This window comes from Medicago truncatula, chromosome 7 (genome assembly GCF_003473485.1).
Source record: "Medicago truncatula cultivar Jemalong A17 chromosome 7, MtrunA17r5.0-ANR, whole genome shotgun sequence".
NCBI classification, from domain to species: Eukaryota; Viridiplantae; Streptophyta; class Magnoliopsida; order Fabales; family Fabaceae; genus Medicago; species Medicago truncatula.
The window spans coordinates 38,502,391-38,517,794 of record NC_053048.1 but is presented as its reverse complement, the minus strand read 5'-3'; the positions used below and the strand labels follow the sequence as shown (position 1 = coordinate 38,517,794).

Here is a 15,404-nt window from a genome sequence, read left to right as displayed (position 1 = left end):
CATTTATTTACTAAAAATATAAACGTTTACCTTTTAAACTTGTTTTAGAGAAGTCTATGACAAACATTTTATACATACTCTTTCAACACGCAAAAATGAAGACACATTCAAATATTAGTGAGACAAAATAAATACTCCCTTTTATTTCTTGTAATGTCTTCTTTATTTCTTCTTCTCTGTTATGCTTTTTTTTTCTTTCCCTTTTTCATTTTTATGTGATGTGAGTATGCGTGTGAGTGTGAGAGTGAGTGTGTGTGTGAAGCACTGACACACTCCCCAGAAACAACACTAATACATCGATACCAGTAGTAATTTGAGAAAATTAAATAATTGAATGTAATCACATTGTCCGTGTTTGTGTAGATAACAGACACGCCTTCGATCATAAGTGTCGGTGCTTTTATAGGTTTTTGTGTATTTCAGAGTCTACTTTTATGAGAAACAAATTGAGTTAGCTAATAATTGATGATACTTCCTCTTAGTATGATGTCAAACTTTTTGAGATAGAATCTAGAGAAATAGTTGACTTTAAAAGCTTCTCTTCAATCAACTTTCTTGTGTTTTAGTCTTAACCCCCCTTTTCTGAGTAAGGGAGAATGTCGTCGAGTGGTAAATAAAGTATGATCAGTGGTTGTATCGACCAATGTTTTAAAAACCAAGCCAGACATCAACTGTTTTATACCAGTCAAAATGGGGTGAAACTGCAGTCAAACCGCTCAAATAACCAAACGGACAGTTCTAGTCCACGGTTCAACCAGTTGAACCGTCTAGTCCGGTTTGGTTTAATTTTCAAAACATTGGTTTCAACTAGAAATCGAACTCAGAGACTACCAAAATAATTTGAACTTGGCTGAAACACATAAACATTTAAGTCTAACCACTTTGTTTCTTCATTTAACTTTCTACAATTTCGAATGAATAATCTTCAAGTATTGTTGATAATTAACTAGATTTTGCAAATGAATGACAGATTGGAATGGCAGGTGCATTAGAAACTTTATGCGGCCAAACCTATGGTGCTGAAGAATTCAGCAAAATTGGAAACTACATTTGCAGTGCAATGATCACCTTGATTTTGGTCTGTTTCCCCATATCACTCATGTGGATATTCATTGATAAATTACTCTTGCTTTTCGGTCAAGACATTGAGATTGCTCAAGCAGCTCGAGAATACTGCATATGCTTGATCCCAGCACTTTTTGGCCATGCTGTTCTTCAATCTCTGATTCGCTACTTCCAGATCCAGAGTATGATCTTTCCAATGGTTTTCAGCTCAATTGTGATTTTGTGTTTGCATGTGCCTATTTGTTGGTGTTTGGTATTTAAATTCGGATTAGGACATGTTGGAGCAGCATTTGCCATCGGTATTGCTTATTGGTTGAATGTGATTTGGCTTGGAATTTATATGAAGTATTCTCCAGCTTGTGAGAAAACCAAGATTGTGTTTTCTTACAATTCCTTACTATACATTGCTGAGTTCTGCCAATTTGCCATCCCATCTGGACTAATGTTTTGGTAAGATATATATGACATAAAATAAGCAAAAAATGTACAATGATTCTTTTCTTATACTAATTGTTTTTCATATTTCAATGTTCATATCATAGTCTTGAATGGTGGTCATTTGAGATACTTACAATCGTTGCCGGGCTTTTACCTAATTCGCAGCTCGAAACCTCAGTTCTTTCAGTGTGGTGAGTGGAATGAATGATCAATTTCTTAACAAATACTATTTAAACAAAGCCATGAAGGGTTTTCTAATTTGTCATAAAAAAAAAAAAAAAAAAAAAACTTTTGCAGCCTTAGCACAACTACATTGCACTACTTCATTCCTCATGCAATTGGAGCTTCTGCAAGGTTTGATCGAAACCTGTTTTTTCTCTTTTCCTGTACATACTGCATAATCATCTGCTGTCAAAAACACGATCCTATAAATTTTTGTTTTTTTGCAGTACTCGAGTTTCGAATGAATTAGGAGCAGGGAATCCAAGGGCGGCAAAAGGTGCTGTTCGAGTTGCTGTAATTATTGGAATTGCTGAGGCAGTTATAGTCAGCACCTTGTTTCTTTGTTTTAGGAATATAATAGGAAATGCTTATAGCAATGACAAGGAAGTTGTGGATTATGTTACAGACATGGTTCCTTTTCTTTGTGTGTCTGTTAGTGCAGATAGTATAATATGTGCTCTTTCAGGTAAGTTTGTTTCCAAGCCTTAATTAAAATGCTTATAGCATAATCACTTATCATATAAGCGTTATTTCTATAAAAAGATAAAATAAAGTCAACAATTTTCTTCTAAACTATAAGGTGTTTTCATTAGTATGGAGAACGAATGGAAATAAGCTGAAAACGGGGACGTGTCATAAGTTGTTTCCATAAGCTCTTATAAACAGTCTCACAAATGCTTATGTGACTACATAAGTTTAAATAAGTCAATCCAAGACCCTGAATAAAAACTGGATTTGTATTTGTAGGGATTGCAAGAGGAGGAGGATTTCAGACAATAGGGGCTTATGTGAACCTTGGAGCCTATTATCTTGTAGGTGCTCCTATAGCATATTTTTTGGGTTTTGGCCTAAAGCTTAATGCCAAGGGACTCTGGATGGGAACACTAACAGGATCTATTCTTAATGTAATCATACTAGCTGTTGTAACAATGTTAACAGATTGGCAGAAAGAGGTTTTTTTTTATTTTCTCATGTGAACTTTCTTTTGCTTTTGTCATTTGCTTTCTTTCTTTTCAATTATTTTTAGACCCTTTTTGTTTCTTTGCATGATGAATTCAATGAATGTTTGTTAGAGATAGTAGTGGCTAACTAAGTGATTATATTCTGTGGTTATTGCAGGCAACAAAAGCAAGGGAGAGGATAGCTGAGAAGCCTATTGAAGCTCATGATGGATCAATATGAATTTGATGAATCTATCTAGTTGAAGAATAAAAAAAATAACTGAAGGAAAAAGTGAAAGTACTGACATTTTTTATGTCAGTTTTTGACTTTTTAATTTTGCCAATGTTTCTTTTCTTTGGTGTTAGAAAATGTGTGTTTTTATTCTCATTAGGTTAACAGTGCTTTATCCCAATAATATAGATAATTTTTGGTTTTCTCCCCTGTAAAATATTTTTTTTGAATTTCATTCTTGTAATTTGAAGATTTTTTGGTTTTTGACCTACCTGGAAAATTTCACCCCCTTGTAATTTGAGCAAATTTAGGTTTACCCCCCTATTAATTTGAGCAAATTTCGGTTTACCCCCTGTCATATCTTCGATTTTGTACAGTCAAAATTCATGAAGATCCAAAATAAAAAATTTTCAAATTACAAGGACGAAATCCAAAAAAAATATTTTACAAAGAATAAAACCGAAAATGATCTATATTACAAAGGGTAAAACACTATTAACCCTTCTCATTATTACTGAATACTAGATACTGAAGCAAATATGGTGATTGCACGAGAGACAGGAAAAAAAAATTATTCTCCTTAGTACTGAATATGTAAACTGATACAATGCCCAAAGTACAAGGGCTGCAAAGCTTATATACAGGAAGAAAAAATAGAAAACTGAAAGTAGTTAGTTAAAACATAAACAAAACAAATCTTAACTATTGCTTAAGTACTGATTAACTAACTTGACCTGGTTAACTTGAAAATCATAGATTTAACATGCGTAGATTTTGTGCCACAAAGGGAGCCTAAAATACTTAAGTTTTACGTGCAGATGTAGTGTCCAAATCATTTGTGAGACAATATTTTAATCCAACACAATGTTGAACTAAAATGTTATCTCACAAATGATTTAATATATGAGTCCTCTTATTTATATATTGCTGAACGTGCTCATGTTCAATCAATCTAAAACTTCAATTATTCATACTTTCTCTCCAACATACCATATTTTTATGTAAGCTTAGAATATATTGATAAAACACTAATATTCAGTATAAGAGGTGCCAAATATTAGGCAAATGAAAATACACAGTAACATGAGTGAGTGCATTACTTCACCTGCAACACCTATAACTTATTTCAATAATGTAAATAGAATAGGATAGAAGAGGTCCTCTTGTCCTAGCACAATTAACAAAAATGTCGAAAGTGTGTGTGAGTTTTCAATGATTCTTGTCATTTCGTCTATCAATAAAAAAAAAGAATAGGATAGAAGAAGCACTTGAAGAGAGAGAGAGAAAAATTACAACCTCAATCCACTTAATCATGCAACAATTGAAATTAATGAATTTCAACAACAAATATTAATTAATATTGCAAAACTATATTCAAATAAATATTTTCATTGGCAGTGGCAAGCTTTATCAACTTGAAATTAATATTTGGACCCTTGGACACTATATAATGACACTAAAGTATCTGGAGACATTATGTCAACTTTTAACAGGATAACTATATGACATCTACAATCATTCATGTAAAATTTCAAACTATAAATAAAGATTTTTTATTTTGCTAAACAGAAAAAAGAGGTATATATAAAAAAGGTTAATAGTGCTTTACCCCCTATAAAATATTTTTTTTGGATTCCGTCCTTATAATTTGAAGATTTTTTGGTTTTAGACCTTCATGAAAAATTTTGCCCCCTGTAATTTGAGGAAATTTCGATTTACCCCCTGCAATTTGAGCAAATTTCGATTTACCCCCTGCCATATCATCGATTTTGTATAGTCAAAATTCATGAAGGTCCAAAACCAAAAAACTTCAAATTACAAGGAGGGAATCCAAAAAAAAGAAAATTACAGAGGAAAACTGAAAATGACCTATATTCCTGGGGTAAAACCTTGTTAACCCTATAAAAAGATATGTTGGAAATCAGAGACAAATGAGCGAAGAGTGATTTGGCAGAATAAGCAAAATACATAAGGAATTATATTTTGATAAAAGTTAGTAAATTGTGTACATAACTATATTATCTATAGAGCCCAATTGCACCAACAAATTAAGTAACTAACTCCTAATTAATTCATAACTAATCAACTCATACTAACAGAATTAACATCCTGTAATCTTACATAAGGAATTATTATTTTTATTAGTCAAAGTGAAGACTAGTGTTTTTTTTTACATGTTAGTTAAAATGATTAAGATATGAGTAGGGTGGTGATGACAGAAGAATAAAGAGCACAAAGGAATGAGATGCCATTGCCTTCCATGCATTTCATCATCTGTGCTCTCTATCTTCTGTCAACAGCATCAAAATATCAATGCCTCCTCCTCTCATGGAAATTGATTAACAAGATCAATATATATATGATTGACAAAATAACAAATAAGACAATATTAAACACCACATTTAAGAAGATGAAAGTTTGAAATTGAAAAGAGAATAGCTATAGATCAAAAGGGGTGATTCCATTTCTTAGCATTTGTCTAACAGCTAGAGGAAAAGACCTTAGAGCTGTGTTGATATGAAAATATGTCTTGTATATGGCTCTATTTATAGAGAAACTATACAAGTATATGCTTCTATATATTACTACCTTTATCTCCACTACTATTATTTTATTTATATACAATCAATCATTGACCATTTCGTTAACTGTTCTGCTTTCACACATTCTACTTTTGTGAGTATGAGTATAGTTAATTACCTGTGTTTGTGTAATTTTGAACTTGTTTTTATATATTTTTCATTAGCATATCAACTTTAGTTGAGCATATTTCACAATGTAGATATTTTCTGAACCAACATAATATAACAAAGTAACATGATAATATGATTTGATTAAATACATATATAAAACATTTCTGATAACTTGTGTCTTTTAGAAATGTATGAGTAAAAAAAGTTTCTCCCATGCATACAATTGAGTATTGGATTGGACCTCCAAATTTACATTATTAAACTGAATCTTCAAGGTTAGTCCCTAATTTGTGAAAGAAAAAAACATTTTTGATTGAAATTATGAGAGGCATGGTCAATGTGTATGAGATGATGTCTTCTGCGCCGTGCAATCCAAAATGGCCTTCTTTACAAAATTTTGTTCAAGGTTCATTGAAATTAAGATACTTGGAATGTGGGGAATCTATATTAGTATTACTGATCTTATTTATTCTTCTTGCCATTAGTGGTATAAGCATCAAAGAATATATAGACCCCACTTCACTTTAGTTCAGACATATTGAGCATTTTCTCATCAAAAGTTTATTAAAATAAACACGCAAGTAATTGGTAACTTATGCGAACATCGATCAACTGTAGTTGAATTTAGCGGAAGAGGTTAAACTCCTATAATATTATAAGCGAACTCTGATTAAAAGATGCATTCATACTTCAATCAGTGAACCTATTTAAGTATTCCGTTGATAAAAAATCACAAAAATTTAATGCTTTCAATAATCCAAACACAAAACAACCAAAGCGAAAATAGTATTTTGTTTTCATCCTTTTACCTATGAGATATCAAACCGTTAAATTGAACTACATGACAAAAACTATTGTTTGTCATATCACATGGTAATCTTAACCAAAAGAATATATCGAGTGTCTTATTTAATTAGTTCTATGCCTATAAGTAAGCAAAGCATATAATAATGTACTTAACAAGTTTTGTGTCGTTAAATAACGAGTTATTATATTATCTTTTTGTATATTTTGGCAAAATATGGTGTTTAAAGTTATTAATTTAATTGTATCAGACTAATTTTTAAGTTTTTATTTTATTTTATTTTTTATTTTTATCAAAATGATCATTTAAACCATAAAACATGTAGATAGTTTTTCTTTAATTTTTTTGTTTTCCTTTCAACTATGGTTATTTTAAGAAGTTAAACCAGCATACTTAAATTAGCACTAGGAACATAGTTAATACCAGAGATTTTGAGAAAGAATATATTTCAATGTCCCAAGTTAATACCACCAAACCAACCAACTATGTTAAAAGTGTTTAGGTTGTTGTTTCAAAGATGATGTGCACATATAGGATTATAGTTAAAAGCTATATTTAGGTCCTCCCTAAATCAAAACAGTTGATCTTCTTCCACCTTCTTCATGACCACCTTTCTTCTTTCTCCCTTGAAGGATCAAAACCACATAGTGTGTTCATATTTTTTCTCTAATTGTGACGAAGACTTCTCCATCACCTTCAAAACATAACATTAGTTGGAGCAAATTAAAAGTTCTTCAAGTCATAGTAGTACTACGAGAAATGTTGATGCCCTTGGTTTTAAATGTGGAATAAACACACATTTCTAAATATATACAAACACAAGTTTCAATAATCAATAGATATTACTTTAAAGTGTTCATATTTAATTTTAAGTTGATTATGTTAATCTATTTTTGGAAGGATATCAGTTTCGCTTCACTTTTTCATCCAAACCACTAAATGAATATATTTGCTATTCAATTATGATGCATAGAGACAAAAATGACTTTTTTTTTTATCTTATTTTGTGAATGGTGATTGACATAGTCTTATTCTAGTTAGGGTCAAATAAAGTGCTATCAGAGTCTCCTTCAAGATCTATTGAGTCACAATTATCATGTTTCCGTTATTTTCCATCCACCTTAATATCATGCATCAAACCAAATAATATTTGTGGTGTGTTAAAAGTCTCGCATTGGATAATAGATTGAATGAACGTGATTTTATGAATGGGGTCAATTATCATCTTACAAGTCAATTTTGCGGGTTGTGTTAGACTCAACCATAAATTAAACATAACAATTAATCTAAAAGTTTAATATAATCAAAGCATAACAAATATAAATATATGTGATGGTGTGAAAATTGTGAAACTGAGATCGAAGTATGATTGCAAGTTGGCAAGAAGCATAGATGAAAGAATACAATATGTTATCTTTGGTTCCTTTTGAACTCGTGTGAGCATAGAAATAAAGATGAGGACGGTGAAAAGTGAGTCAGATCAACGGCATTCATATTTCCACTTGTTTCCACCCTATTGTCTCACCTTTATTAAATTTTTATTCCCAACTTCCCCTGACCATACCTATATATTCATCACCCTTGACCATTTTTCTTGTCAGTTTCCCTAGTGCTATGTGACGATATAAGATAATATTGCACATTTTCTCTTACACAAACTAATTATTTAAACCCTTTTTTCATAAAACAATTATCTCAACATTTTAAAAAAATTAGTTTTATAAATATAATCGTAAAATATGGTAAGAAATATTGAGAAAAGTTGGAGTAGACGACAAAAATTGGAGAGTTTAGAAAATGAGAAATATTATATTCTGTGTCCGTTGTGTGGGCTACTTTCCAAAATGGGAAAGCAAAAAAGGTTATTCTCTCGAAATTCCAAATCGGGAAAAGTCTAGGTATTGGCTGCCATGCATATCACTGACAAAAGATAACGATCTCCAATTATAGAGCCAGCTTCGTAATTTATTCCCACGCTTTGTCCATTTTCTAGAAGAATAAGCTATTTTTTCCTTTTTTGAGTCGACTTTTTTTAAGGTCTTTCATAACAATTGTCTCTGCGGTACTTTTTAAGAATTCAAAATTAAATTAGTTTTTTGAAAAATTCAAACACTTCAATTTTTAATGTATAATACAAAAAATTTCATAAATTTAAGATCCTTAACGAATGTCCCGGAAATATTCGTTTAATATTTTTTATCAATTCGAAAAATAAAGAAACCACTAGAAAGAAAGAAAAAAAGTAAGAATTTCATAGTAGCACCAAACTTAATCAACTAACACATATGTATGTGTCCTAATCATAAGGTATGAGTAAAGGAGATCACCTAAGAAAGAGAAGAAAACTTTACGAGGAGAAAAAGCAAAGTTGCATGATGATGAAATTCATTCGGATCAAATTCAATGGTGTCTTAAAGTCAGATTCCTTGATGATAGCTCTAACGAAGGTCCCAAGCCAAGATCTATCCAAATAGCTAAAAGTTAAGCTAATAAATTTAAATGTCTCCCACAAAATCCTAAAAAAACATTGAATCCAAATTCCTATCTTGTTTTTTAGTCTTGAAAACAATGTTTTGAAAATTGAAATTAAATTTGACGGTTTAACCGGTTAATCATGAATACACACAATATGGTTTGATTATTTGCACACTTTGATTGCGATTTCATCTAAATATTTGACTAGGGTAGAACAATTTAACCAAAGTTTAGAAGGCTTGTGTTCATTGGTTGATGTTCCGTTTGATTTTTAAAACACTTTCCAAAATGTATCTGTTTGGATTAACTTATTTGAATTTATCTACCGACGTAAATTTTATGAGATTGTTTGAAAGAATTTATGAAAATAAGTTATCAGGAATTGAGCCACATATAAAGGTTCTGTGGGTATTGGCCTGCACAAACTTGTTAATAATTTTGTTAATCGTATATATTGAGTTGTTGAAACATACTCTATTGTTTTTTTTAATTTTCTCCCTCAATTACTTGTGAGTACGTAAATTCCTTTTTTTTTTTTTTTTTTTTTTTTTTTTTTTCTTTCTAAATCTAGCCACTGAATATCATTGTTTACAAATATGAAGTAGGGACTTGGGAACTGATATTATTGCATATCACAGTTCTATAGTATATGATTTTGATTTAAACATATCTTTTAATTGTGGTATTTTTGTGTTATTTCTAACAATAAGCAATGCATTTTTTTCATAAGAAAGTTCAGATTAATCATCAACTCTTAATTCTCAAGCACTATAGATGAGCGCAGAGGTATAAAATTGCGTCAATAAGTTGTTTAATGCTACAAATTTATATAGTGTTCTCACTATTCAAATTCATGGCACTACAATTTATGACAATTTTTGTAGCTTTTTCAACTTATTTTCATAAGTTCTTCAATATAGTTTATAAAATTAACTTAAAGCATATCCAAAAACAATTTAACGCTATTTTATCTTTAACTATGAAAATAGGTTATGCAAGTTTATACATAAGTATTTATCAATGATAAATGCTTATGATATAAACTATATATAAATAAGTTGTTTACCCTATAGTATGGAATATGGATGTATCTAACAATAATAACGATTATGTTAAATTAATTCCTAACTTTCACGAATTTATGATTTCGTACTTGAATTTGTAAAATATTTATCATATGAGAAATTGTAATGCCGGAGGCTGATGAGGGCGGGGAGTGGTCACCAGTGCACAAGACATGATAATGTGCAGCTCCAGGCAACTTTTAGGAAAAACTGAATCATATCGAAATGAGATGGATCTTGAAATCGTGCAAGCATGAGACTGCATGGTTGAAGGAATGCTTATAAGAATGGTTTGGTGCTATCTATATCAACAAGATGCATCTTCTTTTCGGTAGCCCATTCCATAAGAAGGAATACGTGCGAGTGAGGTCAACGCACGCTGAAAAGACTCGTGTTGGTTTGTAGGGTTAGTCGACAATGCTTAAAGTCGTTTGGGATGTTACAAACATGATATTTGTACAACCATTTTAAGATAGGGAACTTCTACGGTACACCTCACAAATTGTGGTGTACCGGTACTCCTGCTTCAAAAATTTATAATTTAACGATTATTTTATGAAATAAAGAGTTATTTATAAATATTTATATTTTATAAAACATCATTTTATAAGAAAAAACATCATTTCATTGTTTATAAGAATCATATTAAATTTTTAACATTTTCTCAAAAAAATAATCAATATTCTTTGTTATATGTAACAAAAATTCAAAAAAAAATAAATTTTATTCCGTCGACACTTTTGGTAAATAAGATCTAATTATTGTAATTGTTAATGATAGAAAACAATTATTTTTCTTCAAAAAGAAACAACTCGTTTTAATATTAATTTGATGATTTGGTGCACTGGTACACTCAAATTTTTGAGTGTACCATAGAATTTGCCTTTAAGATAACTTTTGAGACATCTTTCTTTCATACTCACATTGTATTCTCTTTCTCTTTGTTTTTTCTTTTCCCAAAATAATATGGTAGAAAAGGAGAAAAGGTTGTTCCAAAAATTGTCCGAAAAATGGTTGTACAAATATCATTTTCAAGGTTTCAAATAACGATCGCGATCAAGGTTACAATCACATATATGACTTAGCGATTTCAGTTGTTACGGATGTCGCGTTATGGAGTGGTCGTCGTTGTGTGAATTAATCACAACATTGCACAGTTCTTAAATAATGTATAATAACTTAAATAACTTAAATTAGAGATAGATTTGAAGTTTTGAAGTAGATAAAGAGCATAAAGAATATAACCTTGTGTAATATATGTTCAAATATGTATTAAAAATGTGATTTTCATCCATCTCAATTGAAAAATATAATGTGGTTTTGTTGCGGCTGCAACGGTGTTTCGTCGTGGCTGTATAATTAACGACGTTTTTTCGTATGATTTTTTTTTACTATGTAAAAACGAAAAAATGGTATCCATATCTTTTTGTCGCAGCCTTTTTCTCGGTAACTTACCTTTTTTAAAACCTTGATCATTTCTCATTCCTTTACTCTTCCACCTCAACTACCAAACCAATCTTATATCTCCTAAGGTACTAACATAAAAAGTAAAAAAGAGAAAAAGTATTCTCATTCCCAATCATGAATGTAAAAACAAAATCATTGAAGAAAAAGAAAAATATCATACCATTGAGAATCAGTGAAATTGGGCTTCAAATTAAAAGATTCAATCGAAGTGGTTGTAAAATAAAACTTGTTTTATGTGTAAAGAACCACAAAGAACAACAAGAGATGTAGATGAAATGAATATTAATGAATGGAGAAGGGAAATAGTTTATGAGTTTGAATGGCAGAGTCATTTGATGTATTTCTTTTATCGCTTGGAAATAATTTATTTTTTTGCATATTTTTCATCTCAATTTGTAATTGATGCTTCATTTGTAATTTTATTTAACAAGTTTTTGTCTTGTACTAACTGTGTAACTATGTTACACTACTATGGTTTGATGCAGCAAGAGGTTGAACTGAGCAAACAGATTGAGGATATATATATATATATATATATATATCATGACAAAGTTGGGCCAAGGAGAATTCAACAGATTGAGGAGAGAAAGGGAGGAACATACATATCCCTCGGATTTTACAGTCCAGGAAACAGGAAAGGGAAACAATGAGAAAGGGTTATTTTCACAAGGGTTATTTCCTTGACACAAAATACTCCCTCCGATCTTAAATATAAACAACTTTTCACTTTTTAAATTCATCTAATAAATGATGTATGTGGTCTTTATAAAGTTGCTTACATTTGAGATCGGAGGGAGTATATAATAAAAGGTTCAAACATAAATGTATCCAATTATTTATATTGAGACAAAGTTTCCCAAATTGCTTAACAGAAAAAGACAACAAAAAAGAGGGAGGAATTAAGACCATTTGATAGTTTTTTTATTATTTTTTATTTTTTATCTTAATTTATTATTATTAAGCAAGTACAAACTTCTCCACAGTTGGAAGAGAGTCCTACTCATTGACATCATTCACCCTCCCAATAGCTCCATCCATATGTTCCCTGCAACATGGAACACAATACATTTAACATCTTAAAATTGACATGAATATATGAAAAATGGGAAATACAACATTTATTAATTTGTATTAATATAATAAGCTAGAAACTCTCCATGGCTTATAGTTATATTAATTTTACTAGCAATGTCCTTACCTTGGTTGTTGCATCATCAAGGGTTGGAGAAGCTCTTGGTTGGTTTCCACCTGCTCCTATATGAAATGAAGTGGACAAAAAATATTTCAATGATCAACCAAATTAGTTAACAAAATTATTAGTGAGAGCGCCAATTTTCTACTAATTTGAATTTAAATAAAAATTGTGAGTTATGCTATATATAAAAGAATTTAGGAAAATACTTAAGTGAAAGTTTCTTAAGGACTGTTCGTCCGGTTTTACACTAACATTTATATATATATATATATATATATATATATATATATATATATATGAAAAAGGATAATGTTTCATGAACATCCTTTTTTCTATACACACTATGTACCACTCCCATGTGAGAGTGTGTGAAAGTGAGTTTCTTGTGTGTGTGGGGAGCACATAGACACATGTCACAATTGTGTATGGGTGTATAAGTGGTACATGCCACCTAAGGTGGTCTATGTATCATTACTCATATGAAAAATGCTGGATGGTGTGAAATACTTTCGCACATTTCACGCGAAACATGTACCGATGTACGCACAATTGTTATATATTTTTGTTTTGATAAAAATTAGCTTAGTTATGCACCAGGAAGAAAAAAAAAAGGCTTGTAGATTTATTTGAGTGTTGTTAATATTTACGGTGGTACTCGGTGTTATACTTTAGTTCAGAGAAGATAATTTGGATATGGTTCATAAGGTTTTAATTATTTTATTTTAATTAAATAATACAAATATTAATATTAATAATAAAAAGCTTGTTTGGTTAAAAATAGAGAATAATTGATACATTAGTTTATTGTGGATGACTTTATAGCTATCAGATAGCTGATAAACTAGTTTATAGATGATAGCAGATAAGTTAGCTTATTGAATTTGCAGTGTTTGGTAAAATTACGATTGAATTAACTTATAAATATGAAATAACATAAAACTAATATATTTAATTAATTTTATTTTCCAATTAAATTTGTAGGGGTAAAGTTGAGATAAATAATGATAAGATACAATCTTTAAAGTATAAGTTCTTAAATTAACTTATCAAAAAACAGACATAAACTAGAAAAAATAAGTTAGAAGCAAGCTCGTGATAAAGTGACATTTATCAAACATATCTTTTTTTAGTGAATGAGCTTAAAATCATGTCTTATCAAAGAGACCCTAAGAGTTAAACATGTTTAGTTTGTACAAAATCATGAGCTTTCACGTTTAATCCTTCGAAAAAAATTATTTCCCTTTAGTCCTTATTTACGTTTTATAAGGACTATGTTGAGGACTAAAAATATACATTTTCTTAAAAAGTTTTCAAAATCGAGGTTGTTCTCAAAAGCTACAATATTATGAATGACTAAAATAATCATTAAAATTTTATAGGATTAAACTTAAAAATTTGTAATTTTATAGGACTAAAAAATATTTTATCTTAATATTTATAATAATTTTTTGAGAGGAATAGTAAATATAATAATTTATGGATTTGGAAGTAACCTGGTGTTCATGCTTTTTCAATTGGGGATTTGTAAGGAACTTACTTTTAATTGTGTTATCATGTTTGGCGGTATAGTAAGAATCCAGGCTTTCGTGTGACTTGTGCGAAAATATTTCGCACCATCTAGCATTACTCTATATATATACACAATTATAGCCCCTTCAAAAAAACATATACTATTATACATCGTCCAAAAAAAATAAATCCTATACCATAGATGATATTTTTTTTCGTCAATTTTTTTTTATTATTTGATATTATATAAATTATTTTTTTTAAATTGACCCCCTATTTAGATCTCTGGATGGATTCATCTAATCTTATCTCATCATGTAAATTTTTGTTGATATAAGTGATTTAAAAAAATGTCAAGGGTAGAATATAATTAGGAATTCACTATATCAACACGTATATGTTGAACTCTAAAATCCAATACTTACATTGCCCATATTCATTATGGGATTTTCCATACAATCTGCATCATGAGGAAAGCAAGTTTGGTTTCCATAAAGAAAATTTTCTACATTTCGGTAGTCCAACTCCATTCCCTCTTGGCTCTATATATATGAAGTAAACAAAAGAAATTCAAATTAATTCAACCAAATTATTAGACAGCAATTAAAGTTATGAGCAATAAGAATATTCTTTTACCAATATGAATTTAACAAGACAATCAGTTACAACATGTATAAAATTCAATACTCACATTCACCATATACATGGGATTTTCCAGAAAACCATCAGCATGAGGAAGAGCATAATCAAATTAGTAAATAGAATATGGAATTTCAAAAACATTGAAAAGAAATTCAAAATTTGTGGGTATATATCTGCTTTGATAAAGTACATATATTAAGAAATGTATAGAGTACATTCTCCAATGCTTTTTAGTGGCGTCGTAATTGTTTTGAAAATTCAAAGTATATCTTTTGTCAAAATTGTGGTTTTTTTATCATGTGCTTTGATAATTCCACCGCGCACCAAAACATATACTTAGGAGGTGTTTGTTTCCAGGTTATAAAATTTATTTCTTAAAATATGAGGATGGGAATGCACTTTCCCATGTTTGGTAGAAGGTAAAAGAAAAATATACCTGGGAACAAATTATACCCAGGAAATTTTTTAACCCATGATCTCCCCATTTTTATTCCCATGAAAGAGGAGTTGGAATATTTTTATTCCTAGGAATGACTATTCCCTTGCTACGTGAAAACCCCACTATGTCTCCTACCACCATGTTTTTTCAACTGCCAATTAATTTCTCCATGCAATGAACGTGTTGATTTTTATTTTACATACTCTACATCAAGACA

The 15,404-nt window shown here is 30.1% G+C and overlaps 1 protein-coding gene across 1 annotated transcript; it reads left to right on the top strand.

Annotated features, from left to right (window-relative positions):
• The first annotated feature begins 976 nt into the window (after positions 1-976).
• On the top strand, positions 977-2,993 carry LOC11436231 (protein DETOXIFICATION 9). Its single transcript, XM_003624354.2, has 6 exons — positions 977-1,515; positions 1,608-1,694; positions 1,801-1,857; positions 1,953-2,191; positions 2,473-2,678; positions 2,845-2,993. Exons 1-6 carry the CDS (start codon positions 977-979, stop codon positions 2,905-2,907), a joined length of 1,191 nt encoding a protein of 396 aa, XP_003624402.1. The 3' UTR covers positions 2,908-2,993.
• Positions 2,994-15,404: the final 12,411 nt, after the last annotated feature.

Excerpts from the sequence above, each read along its gene's own strand:
- LOC11436231 (XM_003624354.2), top strand. The coding sequence starts at position 977 with ATGGCAGGTGCATTAGAAACTTTATGCGGCCAAACCTATGGTGCTGAA. Across the intron at positions 1,858-1,952 it reads GCAATTGGAGCTTCTGCAAG|TACTCGAGTTTCGAATGAAT; the intron begins GTTTGATCGAAA and ends GTTTTTTTGCAG. Across the intron at positions 2,192-2,472 it reads TATAATATGTGCTCTTTCAG|GGATTGCAAGAGGAGGAGGA; the intron begins GTAAGTTTGTTT and ends TTGTATTTGTAG.